We start from the raw sequence: 19,902 nt of genomic DNA, 5'->3' as shown, positions 1-19,902 counted from the left end.
AGGCTCAACAAAGAGTAACTGTTATTACTACACAGAGAATTGAAATCTAACCCTAATACTATTTATGTTAGTTTTGTTTGGTTGATTTTGGTCTTTTCTATCCTCTTGCTACCTAGACCATTCTGTCCAAAAGGAAAATATGAGCTTGACTTCCTTTAACGCGGATTAAACTAATCTGCCACTCCATTGCACCTGTTCATTCAGGCAATTTCAATGACCCTATTGATCCAGACTATCAGGGTTTCTGTCCTATTGTTTGGGAACATTTGCTTTGTATTTCAGTATTTCCAGGGCAATCGGACAGGGGGACAAACAATTCTTGCACAAATTTCATTTTCAATTTATTTTTTTATTTTTTATTTAGAAATAATAAAATAAGACATAATATATAAAAAATATGTACAATCCATGGTTTGTGCAGTACAATAGGAAGACCGTAGATACAAAAAACGATGGCAAATGGGAAAATAAGAGCTAACAAGATCGTCCAAGGCCAAAATTTTTCAACTCATTGGAGCCCAGAGCTGAAACCTCATGATACTAAAGGAAAAATCTAGCTCACTGAAGGTTGTGGGTGGGGACACAGCTATGCAACACTTTGAATTTTCCCCCTTGACATTATTAGACACAGAGTGAAAAAGAACTCGCCCGACTCGGAACTAGAGTTTTCACCTTTACAAATTGGCTTATTATAAAATATAAAGTCACATTTATTATTTGCGAGAGGAACACGATTTGGGGGACAGAGCTCTTCAAATACACACTGAGATTTGGGGTGGGAGGTATGCAAGGAAGAAAGGAAATGAAGGGAGAAGGGCACTAACAGAACAAAAACCAAGTAAAACAAACTTCCTGTAGGAATTTGGAAATGGCTACAGTGCTATAGTGACATCCTTACAATGTCTGATTCAAGTATACTCTTAGGAGGGATAGAAAACTATTCCTTTCTCAGTAATCAAAATAGAATGCACTTTGTCTACCTCTTATTTAAAAAATAGAATAACCAGGAATCTACACTCCCCCCACACAATATAACACCCATCCAGATATGGGCAAACATTCTTTAGAAGGGAATCCATCCTAAGGAAATTCAACAGGGATTTGCTTGCAACAGAGAAGCAACACACATCTGGGAATCCACCCCAGATATTCAATGTGAGTCCCTTCCATCTGCACTCTAGTGACAGGTTTGCACTAGTTCAGGAGACCCAGTCGATGAGGACAACTATTTTGAAGGTAAAATGCAGAGGTAAATGCTGTGCTTTACCTGTGTCTTGGCTCTTGACAACAACAACAATAAAATAGCCATTTAAAGCTATTAACTATTACAATGCTAGTAACTACGAAAAGCTTTCAAATGAACAGTCCATGCTGAAATAAATAACAGAAGAACAGAGCAATACGAACCTTATACGGCTGGTAAATATTTTCTAAAACCATGCTAACCGGTAGCATATAGGTACTAGCTTTCAGAAATTGTTGCACTGAAATTATATTTTCTATGGCAATTTGTTTTTTGCTTTACACACTTCTATTTACATTTGGCTTTAAATATGAAAATATCTGATAAACTTTATAAAATGTACACTTTAAAAACATAGCTTCTGCAAAATTCTCTTGAAAAAAAAAAACAAACCTGTGCACCAGAAATTTTAGATTTTATTTTCTCTTTTTTCAGAAATAAGTCGAAAGATTTCCCTCCCTCTTTTTTTTGTCCTTCTACCCGCCCCCTTCAAATATCTCAAGTCTTTTTTAAGTGGTAGCACTGTGTGTTTGGGGGGAGGGCCTTCTGTGTGGTCTCCCCCATCCTCCCCTGAATCTTTATTTAATTTACATGTCACTGAATACTCTTTGGTTTGATTATTTTCCTTTGCAGAACATCATAATAGCAGCAGCTGAAGCCCTCAATAGCCTCTCACTGTCAAAGGCCAAATTATTGTCTGTTCTATAAACGCTCCCATCTCCATTTCCTCCAACTCTTCAAACAACTTCCCAGACCTGCCTTTACATTTGGGTTTCAAATACCATCCAACTTGCTCAACCTCTCTTTCTTAGTTTCAGTGAATATAACCATTGGATTTCAAACCCATCGACGTGGAAGGCTGCAAACAGCAGAATCTGTCGCATTTCTGCAGGCCCTGCATTCATACATGGCTGTTCAAAAACCAGAGACCATCCCAAACGTCAATTTACAAAGCACAGGATTCTAGAACAAGCTGTTTTTTAATGGCATATCAGGATATAATACCACACTGGAGTTGATTTTGAGACTCCAATTAAAAAGAAAAGTCAGCAACCCCAGAATTCCCAAACAGGGAACTTTAAACCAAAGGAAGAGCTCCATTACTGAGCTGGGAGAGAGGAGTAGTTTCTAGCAAGGCAGGCAGCCAGGCAAGACAGGCTTCTGGAAAACAGTGTGTCCTCAGAATCCTGCTCTAGGGCTCCACAAAAAGTAATGCTTTGGCTCACAGCACATGGGGGGAAACGACCCTTTGGGGCTATCATCTCATTGACTTGTGACTGTGTGGCATGATTATGTGACTATCTTTGATCCTAAAATACTGAGGCATTCTCATTTTTGCCCTCTCCAAGAAAAAAAGAGGCAATTTTCCTCTCTCTTGTGAATACTTGAGCTGAAGTGTTGCCTTGGAGAGGCTCTTCTGCACCTCCCTGCTACTCCACATCATAGTCCTCTGTAGCTTGCTCTCACACTGCGGGTCTCCCTCCAGACAGGTTCATCAGAGAAGAGAAAAAAAAAAAAAAACAAAACAAAAAACGAAAGGCCAGGCATGGGATCTTTTCTAAGGTGATGCCAAGCTAAAAATGTCCTGACAGTCAAGGCCATGGATTCAGACGCAACTGTTTAACTACTGCTGTTTCATGCTGGATGGCTCCTTTCGGAGGATTCCAGAAAACGGGCAAAGTCCAACTGAGATCTTATCCTACGCAGTAAGTGTTGGAATGTGCAAAAAAGGAGAAAATCCAGACAAATCTAGGAGTTTATTGCCCACTGCTCACTTCATGCACTGGGCAGCATTAAAAGAAAAGGTGTGGATATTATGTGGATGTGGGTGAACTGTACGTTCCGTTTCTTCTTCCTCTTCCAGTAAGAAGGGTACATGAAACAGACAAAATGTCAAAAGCACTACACTTACTAGACTGTTTTGATGCTCAGTTTTCTGAGTAAGGTGCAAAATGAATAGGCATTTCAAGGTCTTGCTGAGGTTCAAAGTTATTGTCTCTTCATTTCAAGGCAACCCATGGGGCTTTTTCTTCTTTTTAGTATAAGCTCCATTGTGCAAAAATGTGCATTATCTTTGGTATTCGTTTTAGGTAGTCTAACTTAAAATTTGGGATAACCCATTAATATCCGGCAGAGAAAGGAAAGAAAAAAAAAACCCAGAGGCTACCATTTGGCTAGTGTTACATAATGCCCTTATGTAACCAAAGAGAGAAACAGAGAGAGGAGAGGACAGAGAGAAATCAATTGTAGCAAACAAATTACTGGCCTCAAAAAATCAGGCTCTCATTTTGGCAGTTAATAGCCAAATACTTGCCACTTTGCAGTGCATCGTGAGCTTTCAACAAAGTTCAACACTGACTTTTAAATTACATAAAAGAAAACCTACACTGCAACAAAAATACAATTTGTGTTCATGTAGTTAGCAGCTTTTCAAAAATTAAGGCAAAGTCTTGCCTTTGTTATGCCATTAAAAACATTCTTGTTCCCTAAAGAGAAGCATCCTGGATAAGTCAAATACCCAACCAAGGCTTGCCTGCAAATTCAAGTTTTGTAAAAACACAAAACAATACATTAAAAACCCATAACTTATTCTATAACATATATGTGCCACGGAGTCACACGGAGGCCTGTTGAGTACTTTACGTCGATCATCGGACTTAGTCTTTCTCAAGATCACTTGTGCTAGCCTCAGTCTCTTGTGACCACTTGCCTTGCCCAACCTCCTGACCAGTACCGTAGTCTCTGTAACTGTTTCGGGCCTCTGAGCAACAGACTGTGTAGATAAGCAAGTATTCCAGAGAACGAACTGGTCAGTCATATCTCTGACTCTCGCCGTAAGGGCCTGGGCTCTAGAGGTACACTTGCCTGGTTGTGAAGGTCAAGGTCGGGGGGGGTGTCTGTACTGGTGCTTTCTGGAACCCCATTTTCACTGTCATCTTCCTCTTTGCTTGTGAGGGCAACTTCATTTTCATAGCAAAATGAATTAGCATTGGAGAGGATGTATTTCTTTTCTGCTAAGTCTCTGGCACTACAAAGGGGAGTGTTGGGGACTTCATAAGTTTTATGAAACCTGGAGTAGTCCACTTTGTAGTAGTGCTTCTCCTCAAAGAGCACTGGCTCATAGCGGTGGCCCCAAAGGATCTCGTTGGCCAAATAAGAGCTACGGCACTGTGTCGTCATGGCAGTGGCTTCTACCATGCCTTCTAGTATCACAACAATTTCAAAGTCTGCATTGTCAATGTCCTGCTTACTCAAATCATATAAAGGACTGTCTTCGTCTATTTCATGGACGATCGTGATTGGGGACACCAGAAATATACGGTCAATCCCACTGTCAAAGCCAACATTGATGTCTATTTGATCCAGGGGGATGTACTCCCCTTCAGAAGTAATTCTAGATTTGAGGAGTTGTGCTCGAACATGAGCTTCTACCAAATGGCTTTTCCGAAGATTGCCTACTCGCCACATCAAACACAGCTTGCCGTCTCTCATGGCGATCACAGCATTGTGACTGAAGACAAGAGTCTCATTTCTCTTCTTTGGCTTTGCCATCTTTGCCATGACGGCTCCGATGATAAAAGCATCAATAATGCAACCCACGATCGACTGGAACACTACCATGAAAACAGCAATCGGGCACTCGTCTGTGACGCACCGGAAACCGTAGCCTATGGTTGTCTGGGTCTCAATGGAGAAAAGGAAGGCAGCTGTGAAGCTGTTGACTTCAGACACACAAGCTTTGCTCTCCTTAGATGCATCCAGATCTCCATGGAGCAAAGCTATCAACCAAAACACACAGCCAAAAAACAGCCACGAAAGAACAAAAGCCAGGCAGAAGATAACCAGCATCCACCGCCAGCGAATGTCTACACATGTGGTAAAGATGTCAGCCAGGTACCGTTGTCCCTTCTCCCCCACGTTGATAAACTGAACATTGCAATGGCCATCTTTCTTCACAAAGCGGCTCCTGCACTGCTGCCGAGTGTGAACTTTACTCTTCCCGTTTCCAAAGCCATTGGCAACCGCCATAGTGGCCAACTTCATGCCGTCTTCTTCCGAAGAGACGATGCTATAGCGGTTGGTTCGCACGCTGCCCATCGCTTCTGCTGTGGACGCCAGGGCTTCTGCTTTGGAAAACAGTCTGAGTTTTTGCAAAACCCTTTGGAGAAACAGTTTTGAATGCTCAGTGAGGACACGCACACACAAAAATGAGGAGAAATAGGTGTCTCCAGGTGCCTTAGGATTCTACCACGGCTGGTCTATTGACATGCAGAGTTACCTTAGTAACTCAGCTGACATCGAGACAATATGTCCTGCAAGAAAAGAGATTTAGAGATTACAAAAGAAGTCTTTCTTAGTAGAGTCCTACCGTTTTAGCCAAAAAATCCCACCCTAGCAAAAACGCAGAATCAGATATACATGTGCTTTGCATTGAATTGTATGGAATCAAATATCTGTCTCCTAGAAGAATTGTTTTAAAATTGTATTTAAAAGTATACAGCTGTCAAACATAGCCACGTTATCTATGTTAATCATTCAACCAAAATCTGAGGTCCCCTTTCCTTTTCTTTTTGCCACTGATCCAGAATATTCTATTTTCCAGGTGTGCCTCTCAGCTCCACTCTCCTCTTGCTTGCTTGGTGTTCAAATTACTAAACAGAAGAATGACTTGCTGATTTTAAGAACTGCTACAGAGCTTTTCGAACAGGACATGTCTAGACCACATTTCGTATTAGTGTAGCATTGAGCTAAATTGAGTTAAACACACATCCTAGGAGACTGTAGGAGCCCTTGATGACAAGGTTGACAGCAGGAAACCTATACTATTTGGGTTCAGTGATACAACTGAGCATACCACCTTTAAAATGGTCTGGAATGTGTCCTAACTTCTGGACACCGTTTGGACTTGCTGCATCACTCTGCACACTGTAAGCAGCCACTATGCAGAAATGTCTGATTACATCTCTGTTAGTGCAAGTGATTCTGCCTTGAAGACACGGATTTGCTCTGGGGGATAGAGAACGACTCTGTTGCCTAGGAATAAGAGTCCTGAAATTCTCCAGAGATGGGATTGCCGTGTGTGATGACAGACTAGGAAGTAAGCACCTTTGTGCCAAAGGACCAGGTCTTTAGCGGATTTAGAGAAGTCAGTAACTCATTCTATGTGGGTCCAGTGCTGCGTTCCTCCAAACAGAGACAACTTTGTAATCACAATAGCTCATAAATGACAGTCAGGTTACTTTCCCTTCAAGCCAGGTTGTTGCCATAGGTTCCTATGGAGAAGGCACTCAACTTCCCACAATATAAGCAAACAGGAGTTTGCACATTTCTCTTATTGCCTCATTCTCCCCTAGGTTAAAAAAAATATATCTATTTGCTTTAACTTTCCATCTCGGCTCCAAAGAAACTATTTTTTCCCTTGTCCAACAAAAGCCTGGGAGAAAATCTATGAACGTGTTTTCCTTGTATATTAACAAAGCTAAGATAGACTAGAACTAAGAAGATAAAATGATTCTCAGTTTTCCAAAGACATCTCTTGCATTTAAGGTGGAACAACGAGCAGCATATAAGAAGAATGGGAAATCTGTCCAAGCTCTGATTATGAAAACACCACTTTTTCTTTCTCCCCAAAGTCACGTGAACTATAAGCAGTTAGCAGACCCATGTTCAGCCAGGCCAGCTGCAAACAAATAAAGCAACTCATTTGTCCCAGTTTTGTGCATCCCTTTAAAAAGAGGGAAGGTACATTGTCTTCGAAAATGTCTTGTTACAGTCTCTTGACTTCTTCTTCTATATCCAAGTTATTATGCAAGAATGTGCCCCAACACATTTTTCCTGAGATTAGTCATCTGTGAAAATTGCAATGTGTGTTACATTTTGGCAGCTTTTGACACCTAAATGATGCCCGATTTGAAAGTGCCTTTGAATTACTTTATAAAAAGAAGTTACTGTGCTTTTTCAACCTTCCACCTGCTCAATGTTTTGTCTGCTTTGCTATGAAGTTTGCACTTGGACCAAAGAAAAAGGAATCTAATTCTTCAGGGTTCTAGATCCTGGACAGGGAGAGACTTTTTTTTTAGCAATGATTTCAGCTTTTTGGCTTACATGAAACAGTCAAGCATTTCTACATAGAGACAGACATAGCGACAAAACACCAAATGCAGGTGTATTTTACCAAAGGAGCGGGGGCTTTCATAAACAATGCTTATATCTTTGAATTGATTGATTTTGGAAATTTTTATTATAAGCTGACACCGAAAACTTTCCTTTCTATGATTCAAAACAATCCTTTCATCAGTTACCATTAGGGGCCACGAGCATACAGTTTCAAATTCTTGGAACTTATTTCTTTATCATTTCTAGATTAAAACGTAACAACCATATGAAAACTACAGGCTGAATTATGGCTTTCCAAAAATCTTGACCCCAGGACATTTGTTTGAATTCCACAAATCACACAATACCAGCTTCCTATGAATAGCTTTCCACATTTAGAATCTTGAAAATAGCCTGTATTGAGTGACTAGTATTGTCTTATTTCCAATGCTAATGACAGAATTTGTTCCACATGTGGACCATCATTTAAAAATTTTACCATTTTTCCTGGAAAAGGGAAAAGAGGTTTTGTTTTGTTTTGTTTGGCAAAATAGAAACTTGTCACTTCAAGCAGATATGCCCCTAAACAGATCTGTGTGTGTGTGTGTGTGTGTGTGTGTACCTACACATTATGTGTATTAAGACTTTTATGGAGTTGGTGATACAGCAAAAGTCAAGAACTTGCCAAAGTCTGATAAGGTAATTGTTTTAATTCACCACGAACACCACATTCACTGTTAACCTGCAACGTGTCCTGTGCATTTAGACAAACATAAAATTTCTTCCCCCACTCTTCTCTCACCAGAAGTGACCAGTGGATGAACATCTGGAAAAAGATTTTCTATCAAAAAGGAGCTCCCGTGCCACTCTATTCACAAGAATATTTGGGCGAAGAGACGATTAAGAATAGATGAGAATATTAAATGACCTGACGTTTTGATTTCTCTTGCTCTGAAGTGATATTTGACTCGATGAACGATGTACAAATTCCTCTTTCAGCCCGAATATTTAAGGGCCTCGATGGAAACTCAATGGACACAGATAATCATTGTGCCCAGGTCATAACTACTGATATAGAAAGTATTTCTGGGAAATTGAAAGGCTACATGTGGTACTGTTCATGTTAAGACTATTTATAGACTGAGCCAAAATTAAGCATAAGCAATGGAAAAAAAATAGTTCAGTGCTTCAATCTTAGGTAGATGTTAAGGGAGAGAGAGAGCAGTGGATAAATACAAGGTCAAGGAGGTCACATGGTGCAAATGGGGTCATCTAAGTTGATTTTACTATATAGGGAATAGTTCCAATGGGGCATTTGAAACACTGAAAAAGGTAATCATGAAGAATAATAAGAAAAGCTGTGCCCCATAATATGATCTTAGTATGCAGTGAATAAGAAACCTTCTGACTAAGAATAGGAAATAGCAAGAGAAACCATACTGGGCTGAGAGAGGTCTGCTAATGAGTGCTTAGAGCAGCTATTCCCCAGCTGACGCCATATAGACCGGCCTGAGTGTGCTCTGGGCACAAGTTGCTACGTGAGCACAACAGCTAGCGAAGCAACCTCTTGGAAGCTCAGTAAACAGAAGGAGGGAGGAGGGGAGAGTGGAGAGGGGAGGGGGGACACCATCCATCCACGTGAGCACTGTCTCTAACCTTCACCCTCCACCATGCACGCAGCAATGCCTAGCATTTGCATATACCCAGAAAGCACCTTCGGTAAGCAACTATACATACACATATACATGTACATATACATATACATATATTTTAAAAACTCAAAAGTTGTGGCACAGTTCAGGTAAAGATGAGGACAGTCTTTCAAAATTCGAAAGTCATACAAGGACTCTCCAGCTAGCCAGGGATTTTATAACGGCAAAGATTGAAGGATGTAGAGAGATCACGTCCTCTAAAAGAGCCAAGTTCCCAACAGTGTAAAAAGAATACCAATAATACAAAAGATGAAGTGCCACCAAAATAGGAGGGGAAAGGACAGAAAGTAAGATGACCTTGACCTCAGCCCTCAGCCCTCCCACCATCCACGAAGTTAATATCTCTCCCTCCTCCTGAGCATCAGGATTATCCTGGATCTTGGCAAATATAAATAAAACACTTGGAAGTGGGGAAGGAAGATGTTAACAAGTGTAAAGCGGACGTGCAACAGTGGTTACCAAGAGCAAATCTGTCAGCATATTGGTTATTAATGTGAAAAGAAAACAATATGCATTCTTTGCATATCAAAACAGGTTTTCAAACACCTTATTTCCTAACAGGTACATTCTGAGTTTATGTAAATCTGAAATTCACAGCCTCATCTTAGTTCCCATGCCACTCATTGGCTAACCCTGACGGACACCAAGCTACCCATTTTCAATCGCTATTTTTTTTCAAGTGTCATGGTGAATTCAAGTTATGATGCAATCTCCCTTTTTTTGCAGAATCCAGTCGTTTTGTTTCTTCGCTTCCCTAAAACCACCGCTATCTTCAAACCGGGCATTTACACCACGATTACTAAGAATAACAAATCGCTTAGGGCAGAGCAACATATCATGCGAAAGTTTTGCGGTCTTCAGGCTGAAATCCAATTCGGGCTCCTGCTGTCTTTCCCCACCGAAACGAACTTTGAGATGTTCATTCTGTTTGGAACTCGAAGATAGATTTGCAGCAGCGACCCCCCCACACACACACACACACGCAAAAAGCCAAGACTGAGGGATCTAAAATACTTCTGCGCCCAAGCTTTGCCAAGATCTGAGGCCGAGGCTCTTCTCGCGCCTCCCCCCGCCCACCACCACCACCTTTCTTTCGTCCCCTCCGAGGAAGAATCAAGACAGCCTCTGGCCCTTGCCTCCTAAACCCTGCATATCTCGCTACAGCTGGTGCATTGGAAGTTATGAGCACAAACAGATGCTGCAGCGAAATCTGTTTCTATTGCTCAACTGTTCCAAGCGTGTCTCAGTATTTTTAGCTCGAGGATGTTCTGGTGCGCACACAAACCGTGTAGACACGAGCTGGGACTCCGAAGCGAGAGACAGTGCTACAGGAGAATGACAGCTGGGCACTTCTGGAGCAGCAGGGCCAGGGCAGGGCAGGGAACGGTGGTGGCCCGAGTCCCCACCACAGGACACACAAGCAGCGAGAGGGCAGGAGGGGAGAAAAAGCACACAGCAGTCCTTACCTGTTGCTGGCACCGGAGCGTGGAGACATGGAGTAAAAGTGGGAGGTACCGAGGCATGTAAGATCCAGTGGTTTGTAAAAGCGAGGGAGCCTGAGCAAAGCAGAATCCCCAAGACCCAGCTTGCCGGCGCCGGGAAGGCTGCGCGCTGCCAAGCGCTCCAGTGCGCTCTGCAATATCCTGGGCTCTTTTGAGGCGGTCCACGCGATACCGGCCCCGCTGGCTCCGCCCCCGGCCGCTGCCGGCCAATCGCAGCCCGCGAGGAGGGGAGGATGCTTCACCCGCGGCTCCAGCAGCTGCCAGCGAAGGGAACCTGCGGCCGCTTCCTCCTCCACCCTGGCAGCCAGTTCGGGGAGTCGGGCGGGGAAGGGGAGGAGGAAGTTGCAGCCGGGGTCCGGGCAGCAGCAGGTGGGAAGCTCCGCGGCCGGCTCTGCTTGCAGCCTCAGCACAGCCTGGGCAAAGCTTCCTACCCCTCGCCGACCCAACTTCCCGGTGCCTCTGCCGGGGGGCGGTTTGCTGTGCCTGCGCCTCGAGGGGCTCGCAAGGTGCCGGGCCAGACGTTTGCTGCCGGCGAGGACTGCACGTCCCTCTCCCGCTACCTCGCACCCGGGATCCCCAGCAGCTGAACCCCCAGGACGGTGCCAAGCAGGACCGAGACGCGCGAGTGTGGCCAGTGCTTGCTGCGTGGCTCTTCTCTGCCAGCTGGCAAAGGACTCCGCGGGGCGAACGTCTCCGATCTCTCTCCCCTCGTCCTCGCTCAGTCTCTCTCTCCACCACCGCTTGGCCGATCTCAAGTCAGAACAACTGGAGAGTAATGAATTCTCTGGAACAGCAACTCCTACAGAAACTCGGCTCTGCCCTCCTAGCAACGCCTCCCAGCCCGCATTCCCAGCAGCCAGACGAGACCGTGCGGACCCCTGAAAAATCAACCTCAGGGTTTCCCCCCGCGCCGGACCCTGCCAATGGATCCATTGTTCCGCGTGGGTGTGTGGGTGTTGAGGGCGTGTTATCTCGGTCTCTCGGTATCATGACTAAGCCGTGCCATAAAGGGCCGAACTGTATTCAGTAGCCTTTCCTTCGGCGAAGTTTGCAGACCCTGTGCTCCTCTTCATGCTTATGCCCTCCAGCGATCGAATGGGTCTGTCCAGAAATTTCCTTAGACCTCTCGGGGCCTCTCAGAGTCACCAGAGCAATTCAACAAACTAGCCGGCGTCCTGGGCGGTGCAGAGGGGTGGAGGCTGGCGGGTAGGAGAGGTGAAACTCTCAACGCCAGGCAGAGTTCTGCAGCCTACCCACGTCCGGGTGTCATGTCCTCACATGGCCCCTAGGAGGTGCTGCTGAAATGAGTTTGGGTGCTGCAGACGCAGGCTCGCTGCTTGCTGTTAACCAGGCGGGTTTTATTTCCCAGCACCGAGCAAGACACTTAAATTAAACGGATGCGGAATAAGTCGCGCACGCATTGTGAGAGTTCTGGCAGCCCAGGGACCTCGCCGTCCATCTTATTTGTGAGATTATGCGGTATACCAAGCCCTGTTACAAACTGTGGCCTTCTGAAACCTTGTAAGTGGAAACACTGTCTCACACAAGGGAGATCTGCTTTAAAACTTATTAGGTCATTCAATATATTTTATATGCATTAAAATACATTATATATATCTATATCTATATCTATATCTATATATAGATATATATAATATATTTAAGTCTGTCAGGCTGATTAATGTATAAGAACCCGGAACCCTGTTCACAAAGGAAATAGTAACGAGTGTGAACAAATGAGATCATATCGAATTAAAAAGCTTTTCCACAGCCGGACGTGGTGGCGCACGCCTGTAATCCCAGCACTCGGGAGGTTGAGGCAGGAGGATCGCTGTGAGTTGGAGACCAGCCTGGGCTACATAGTGAGTTCCAGGTCAGCCACAACTACATAGTGAGACTCTGTCGAGGGGAGGGGGAGGCTTTTGCAAAGAAACAGCGAAGAAAGTGAAAAGACAAGGTACAGAATAGGAAGAAAAGATTTTCACCAGCTACTCCGCAGAAAGAAAGCTAATATCTAGAATACATAAAGAACTAAAAAAATTAGACTCCCTCAAATAAAAGACCCCATCAAAGCATAGACAAGTGAAATGAAAAGATACTTCACGGCAGACATACAAGTGACCAATAAATATGTAATGAAACGTTCACCATCTCCAGCCATTACAGAAATGAAAATTCAAACAGCACTGAGATTTCATGTTGCCCCAGAAAGAATGGCTGTTGTAGAGAAATCAAATAATATCAGAAGCTGGCTAGTCTTCAAAGGGAAAAAGAGACCCTTTTAAATTTTTCATGGGAATGTAAGCTACTATAACCACTATGGAAATCAGCATGGAGATTTCTCAAAAGCTAAAACTATCAATTCCCTTTCAGCTGTTCCCTTTCAGGGGTCTTCCCAAAAGAGTTAAAGATGTATATTACACAGATGGCCTGCATACCCATATTTATTGCAACACAGTTCATAACACCTAAATCTTGAAAGCAACTTAGATGCCCATCAGCCCATGAACGCATGAAGAAAGCATGGTATTCACACATAATGGACCACCGCTGTGCCACAAAGAAAATCTAGAGTCATTTATAGAAGAAGGGATGCACCTTGAGACCCATAAGATCAAGCGAAATAAATCAGACACACAAAGCTAAGTATCATTTGGCATCTCATATGTGACCAACCCAAAGTACAAATAAAGAAAAAGAAGATAAATAGGAAGTAGGGAGATCGAGCTTCTTCAAACAAGAAAGTGATCAAAAGATGGAGGAAGGAGAAGGAAAGAGAATGAAAAAAGGAATTCAGACGTGTTATATACATGCACCAACTCCCCACGAGGGATATAAACACATTCTGCAAACAGTGCTGATGAAACAGAAAGAATCCAGGATGTAACCTAAAGCTACAGGCATCTGCAGATAGGCGAATTAGCACTGGTACTCAAATGATGGAGGATAAATTAACAGCTCAGTCCACTTCAAAAGCTTTCCTCAGACATGAGCTGCCTCTTGGATTTCTTCTAAGGAAAAAGTTGAAGATCAGATGAGTGCCTTAAAACGTATGAAGGCTAAATGGGAAAAGAAAATCAATCATTTTGAGATTTTCTTTACTAAGATTCAATTAAGGGCATCTGTAGATGGCTAAACATTTTCCAGGCCGTATGAATTCAGAGGAGTGACACTGTTTTTCCCCCAAGCGAGGAACTCTGTTTAACAGCTCAGTTATCAAGAAGGGGATGCTATTTCTCTGAAATTTGGATTGAAATTATTTTACTTTAATATTCAAATTCAAATAAATATACCATGGGCTGAGATAGCTTCCTATGGCAGAGGAAGTCATTAAAGAAATGAGCACAAAGTTATGCTTATTATTTCTGGTGGTATGAATTTAGCCCTGAGAGGCAACAGTGGGTGAATCCCAGTCTTTGTCGTGAGCCATTAGAGTCACGCTCACCCTTTCCCTAGTGGTTTGGGTGATAGGCAGGATGGCTTATTCAGGTTGAAGGAGAATGCTCATGAAAAATTAAGGATGTTAATAAGCAGCCCTAATTACTTAAAGGTACACAAAGGATTCTATTTTGTAACGAAACCTTGATAAACGTATGATCTGGTTGTCTAGCTCCATTGTTGCATTCTAAAAGGAAAAAAGATTTTTAACATTTTAATTAATAAATGATTTTTTTGTTATGTTCCTAGTAGGAAAATTCTACTGTGCCAAAGCATTAGGACTTGGATAAATGTGCTTTTTTTGGGCTACAGATTTCTCTAGTCAATCTCTCTTTTTTGGCTGAGTCAGGCCTTATTTAGCAACAATATCCATTAGTTTTGGACACCATTGCAGTTGCGTGCTAGGATCCATCTGTGGATCAAATTTTTCCAAGGAAATTACAATTATGTTCTTACTGATTGCCTCCATGGTAACCACCTATAATTTTAGGGCCAAATATTAGTCACAATCTAGCTCTGCAGTCAGATCGTGAATGGTTGTGTCACGCAGAAAGTGCACAGAACTTTCCTCTCCATTTATATAAAGATCTCCAACAATTAAATATATTTTCAGGCTTCTCATATATGTGTTTGTATGCAGTTCAAGCCCACAAAAAGGAATGAAAAGGCCCTAAAATTTGCTCCTAAAATTGTTAATTACCTATGTACTGCTCTGCTGAGTAATAATCAAAGGCAATAAATAATAAATAAAATCATCATCATATTGGCTTGAACCATAGTCAGGATGAGTTTTCAATAGTCTGCTACTATGAGAACAACTTATAAACTATAACACTCTAAAGTATTTCATATAAACGTACGTATCATGAGATAGATTTGGCTTTAAAAATTATGCGATTCACTGACCACTTTGGTCACCTCCATGTTAAATTCAGGGAACACACTTGCCAAATAACTGCTTTGGACTTCAACTCTGTGCTAGCTCATATGGGAGGCAGGAAATCCTACAAGAAACATTGTTTCCCGTTAGGAGTATAACATTTATTTATTTATTTTTTAGATAAAATAATATTTTGATGTTTTTTTTTCTCATTGAGTTTATTGGTACATACTAGGTATACAGTACAGTTACATTCATTATTGGGATCTTGTACCTTTACATGACAGGTCTTGGTCCTCATTTTTTCCCTTGTTCCTGCCTTCCCTTCACCCTCTCCTCCCCTCCCCAGTTACAAACACTTTATTTACATTTTTTCATTTTCTCATATTTTTTTCTTTTCCCTTATTACCTTTCCCCTACCCTTCCCATTTTCCCTACACCTTTAGCCCTTTTCTTCCTATTTCACATTGTCAATAATTATTTCATTAGGATCTTATGTACTATTATAGTTTTCCAAACCAGAGGAACTATTCAGTATTTACACATGTGTGACCCAGCCATCCCTCTGTTGGGTATTTTTCCAAAAGAATTAAAATAATCGTATCACAGTGATATATGCGCACCTATGTTTGTAGCGGCACAGTTTGTAATAGCTAAAACTTGGAAACATCCCATTTGCCCATCAGTTGGAAACTGGATAAAGAAGATGTGTTTTTTCTATAGAATGGAGTACTACTCAGCCATAAAGAATGAGAAGTTAGATTCCTTCATAGGAAAATGGATACCTAATGAAGATATACTCCTAAGGAGTATAACATTTCTGCTTCAGAGAACAATGTACACGTCAATGCCCGAGTGCACAAGATTTAAAATGTACAAAATCTTACCGTATGTAGTTGTGTTAAGGACATTAAGAATGCACCAAACTGCCTCTTTGTCCAGTCAGTGCCCTGAAAGTGACTGACAGGAAATGACATGTACAAATGAGGTGGCGCTACTTTCCTGCGTGTCTCCGTCTACACAGACACCCTTGGCTGTGAGGCAGCAGGACTTAATTCCGCAAGCTCCGCGTGTATGTCCAATCACAGCCCGAGCACCATACTGGCCTGGCGAGCCTGGGAATGCGACATCTTGCATCTCGGCTTGCCGAAATGATTAAAATGTACTTGGGTGGAAGTTACTCTCTCTGGATTATGCTATAGAAGCAGCTCTGACTGATCGCCCCTGTAGCACTCAGTACCTATTTAGACTGGAGCAATTTTGTTCTCTAACTAGAACAAAAAATTATTTTAATGGCTGCATCGACCTACCCATGGTGGGCTTTTCAAAAATGGTGAAAAATCATGAAATGTCCTTTTTATCTTTATGTCCTCATTGCCTTGCCTTTCACCAGGTAGATGAGTCTGATAAGTCTTAGGATAAGCCCCCATAAATGTCAGTTGAATGATGTATAAAAGGAACAGAACGTTTTTACTGTGATGTGACCTGAATAATGAATTAGTACAATTATAACAAATATAAGCTCTTTCATTTTACCTGCATTGCAGACAGCCTATCAGGGTAAGGCAGAGACACTTCCTCTAAATTAAGAGACCTTAGCCTAAACTTACGTGAACACCTTGTTCTTCCTTCTCGATCAGTGGGAGTCTTCATATTGTGGCTTCTCAAAAATATGCTTTGAATCTGTCAGGCCACCAGGAAGCTCTAATTTGTTGATTCTAATCTGCACACTGGGCTGAGAAGTTATGTAACCAAGATTGTTAAAAATATATGTCAAGTGAAAGCCAATATAAGCGAACATCTAAAGATGTATTTTTGAAATTGTAGGAACAGATGCTGAAATTGAAGGTACCTTTTCTTGGTCGGTTTTCTTTTTTTTTAAAAAAAAAAAAAGTACTTCAAGATACATATTGATGGCATCTATTTTTGCTTTAAATGCCTTAGTCCTTGTACTGATGTGTTGTGAATAGCTAGTTAAAGGAATTCCTATATGTTTGCAGCTACTTATATATACAACAAAATCACATCTATTCACTGATATTTCAGTGTTTACTGTCTCTTTATAATTGACAATTTCCATCAAAAAAAAAAAAGTACTTCAAGATACATATTGATGGCATCTATTTTTGCTTTAAATGCCTTAGTCCTTGTACTGATGTGTTGTGAATAGCTAGTTAAAGGAATTCCTATATGTTTGCAGCTACTTATATATACAACAAAATCACATCTATTCACTGATATTTCAGTGTTTACTGTCTCTTTATAATTGACAATTTCCATCAAATCTATTAAAACAAGTAACAGTCAGTAGGACTATTCTTTAGAAACTCATACATGTAGGGCAAGCGAGTTATTGTTTACCTCCTCTCTCATGCTCTGGAAGATTTCCTTTATCTCACATTAGGGAGACAACTGGACTCTGAAAACACCATATACATCAAAGTATCTGGCCTTGCATTATTGTTTCTTAACCCAGTAGTTACAATAAGCATTTCATCTGTGTTATCTGTGGTGGTTTAGCTCTCCAGGGAGCCTTGTAGCCTCAGTTCATCATGGATGGCAGTCCTGGGGCCAGGGTCCAGGTCACTTTCGCAATACCCGACACCTCCAACTCATGGTAGAAAAGGAGGTTTATTTTAGCCCGCAGTCTGTAGGGGTTTCAAGCCCTATTCACCTGGTTCTGAGCCAGGGAAAAATGCCAGAGGAGAAAGAGCTCTTGGATGGCAGCTGGCAGCAGAGAGAGCGAGTGCAGAAGGGAGGGAGCTCTACTCTTCCAGGCCGTGCTCCCAGTGACCCCCCTGCCCCTGACCAGGCTTCATCGGCCAACATCACAGCTAGCTACATATTCCTTTGTGGGCAAAGGCACTGATGGGTATCACCCCTTTTTACGGCTTGTGTTTAGATGCCCCTCAAAGCCATATGTGAAGGAGGTGGCTCAATCCAGTGTACAGTGCTAGCATGAAGGGTGTGTGGCTACTAAATCGCTACGCGTGAGTGGTTGGTTTGGCACCGCTCTACTCCTGGTGGTCCGAATAATATCAAAGGAGCAGAAAGTCGCTTTTAAAGTCTCTTGTTACTTTTGCTGTCTTCTATCACCGTGAACTGCTGCCCCTCTGCCACCCTGTCCTGGAGCCAGCCAATTACAGACTGAAACCTCCATGAACTATGAGCTAAATAAACCTTTCCACTTTAACTCTGGGTGACAGGTATTCTGTCTCAGCAAGGGGAGAAAAGTAACTAACACACACACACCCCTTGATCCAATCCTCTCCCAAAAGCCTCCCCTATGGGCATGTAAGGCTTTGGAGGACATCTAGGTATAAACCATAATAGCCAGGTAGGGCTGCTCTAACACAGCTCTGTGGCTGGACGAAAAGCCACCTGAGAAAAATAGCAGTTATCATGCACGCTCGTCATGGCCACTGGGAAGAAGCAACCTTCATTACTGGAGGCTTAGTATAAAATGTTATTTAATAACAGTGATGGAGTAATAAGAAGACCAGCAATAAGTGAACAGGTATTGAGAGCCTTTCAAAAAGCAGAGGGCTGCTATTGTGTTTTCCCCCGACCTGCTACATTGTGGTTCTGTATGACATGGACATTTACAGGTGGAAACAATGAAAATGAAGGAGGAAAGAGGAAGAAGAGGCGACAAGAAAATATTCCTCAGAAATAGCTGGTTCTAAAACAAAAACAAGCAACAGCAAAAAAAAAAAGAAAAAAAAAAAAAAAAAAAAAAAAAAAAAAACACTGTTCGTAGCTCTTAGGAAAGATGAGCCTGCCTCAAATATCTATAGTCCTCCTCTCTAACAATGAGCAATACTCCCCAGGAAGATTTGCTGTCACTAGAAGCTGAATTCAATGTCAAAAACACCTGTAAGAACGTCTCCTCTCCTTGGTAAAAATCTCACTGAAAGATTATAAGAGTCATGCAGATTGGCTTTTTTCCAAAACTAACAATAATGATGGTAACAAAGAACACAGAGACTTCAGACAGCCAAGACTGAATACTATCATAGATATTTAAGACATATTCCACAAGCTACAAAGAAAATACAAAACATTTTTTGAGTAACGTCAGCATCACTATAGTGATACCTATGAAAGAAAGTCTGTATGCCTGGTCCTCTAACTTTTGGGATGCGGACTTCACCTGGGTGTAGGCTCTCTTTAAAGGTATATTTTAGGTCTTTTTAAGTCAAAACAATTATGCTCATTGTGAAAACTGTATGATGTAAACATTTTCAAGGCATTTAAAAATTTTGAATAGTGTGAGAAAATGTAAAAAATAAAATAAGTATATATTCTTATAATTGGGAAGTAATCACTATAAATAACTGTATACATCTCTTCTCCTATTCGCTGTATTTCCTCTTCTACTTTTAAGTCATTTATGTTTCATAGCATTAAGATAAATTGTGTCATATATTTTCACGAGTGTCATATTTTTATATCTGATTCTTTGGCATGAAGTTAAAAACATTTGAAAACACAATTTTCATAAACATATATATATATATATGAATGAAAATCATTACATGTGTTTATATCTTTATGTTCATATTTTTAATTTTCATTTTTCTAGGGTTGCCTTAACTGTCTTTATAGATTAAGGTTTTTCTTCGTCTTTTACAATTTTCTTAGCATCTATTCCTAGATGTGGAATTGCATGGTAAATGTTGTAAGGTATAAGAGCTTACAATGAAACGTCTTCATTGCAATCCTTTCACATTAAATCCCAACATATGGAAGCTGAAGAATATTCTAAAGTATGCAACTTTGATGATGGTGCTACCAGTAGCATTGTCCACTGTGGAGGAATTCAGAATTGAGTCACCCTGCTATATATTTGCTGCCTAATACTTCTATAGTTTTATTGTGCACTTCCTGGTTATCCATAAATGTCTTATTTAAAAGGCTAAATATATATTTATATATATATATATATATAAACTTCCTAGAATATAATGAACACCTATAGTCAACAGTTACTTCTAGTACTGCTGCTGCAGCTATTAATCATGAAAATAG

The 19,902-nt window shown here is 41.5% G+C and overlaps 2 protein-coding genes across 2 annotated transcripts; both read right to left on the bottom strand.

Moving 5' to 3' along the window:
* Positions 1–414: 414 nt before the first annotated feature.
* Positions 415–5,525, bottom strand: Kcnj2 (potassium inwardly rectifying channel subfamily J member 2). Its single transcript, XM_033767702.1, has one exon. The coding sequence runs from the start codon at positions 5,339–5,341 to the stop codon at positions 4,058–4,060; it is 1,284 nt and encodes a 427-aa protein (XP_033623593.1). The 5' UTR covers positions 5,342–5,525; the 3' UTR covers positions 415–4,057.
* Positions 5,480–16,008, bottom strand: LOC104873748 (potassium inwardly rectifying channel subfamily J member 2). The gene is made up of 3 exons (XM_010640579.3): positions 15,870–16,008; positions 10,518–11,532; positions 5,480–5,556 (listed from the first exon to the last, which is right to left on the bottom strand). The coding sequence occupies exons 1-3, from the start codon at positions 16,006–16,008 to the stop codon at positions 5,532–5,534; spliced, it is 1,179 nt and encodes a 392-aa protein (XP_010638881.2). The 3' UTR covers positions 5,480–5,531.
* Positions 16,009–19,902: the final 3,894 nt, after the last annotated feature.

The sequence above is a fragment of the Fukomys damarensis genome, unplaced genomic scaffold (genome assembly GCF_012274545.1).
Source record: "Fukomys damarensis isolate Sample0158 unplaced genomic scaffold, DMR_v1.0_HiC HiC_scaffold_23, whole genome shotgun sequence".
Lineage (NCBI taxonomy): Eukaryota > Metazoa > Chordata > Mammalia > Rodentia > Bathyergidae > Fukomys > Fukomys damarensis.
The sequence above is the reverse complement of the archived record's forward strand: the minus strand, read 5'-3'. Positions and strand labels throughout refer to the sequence as shown.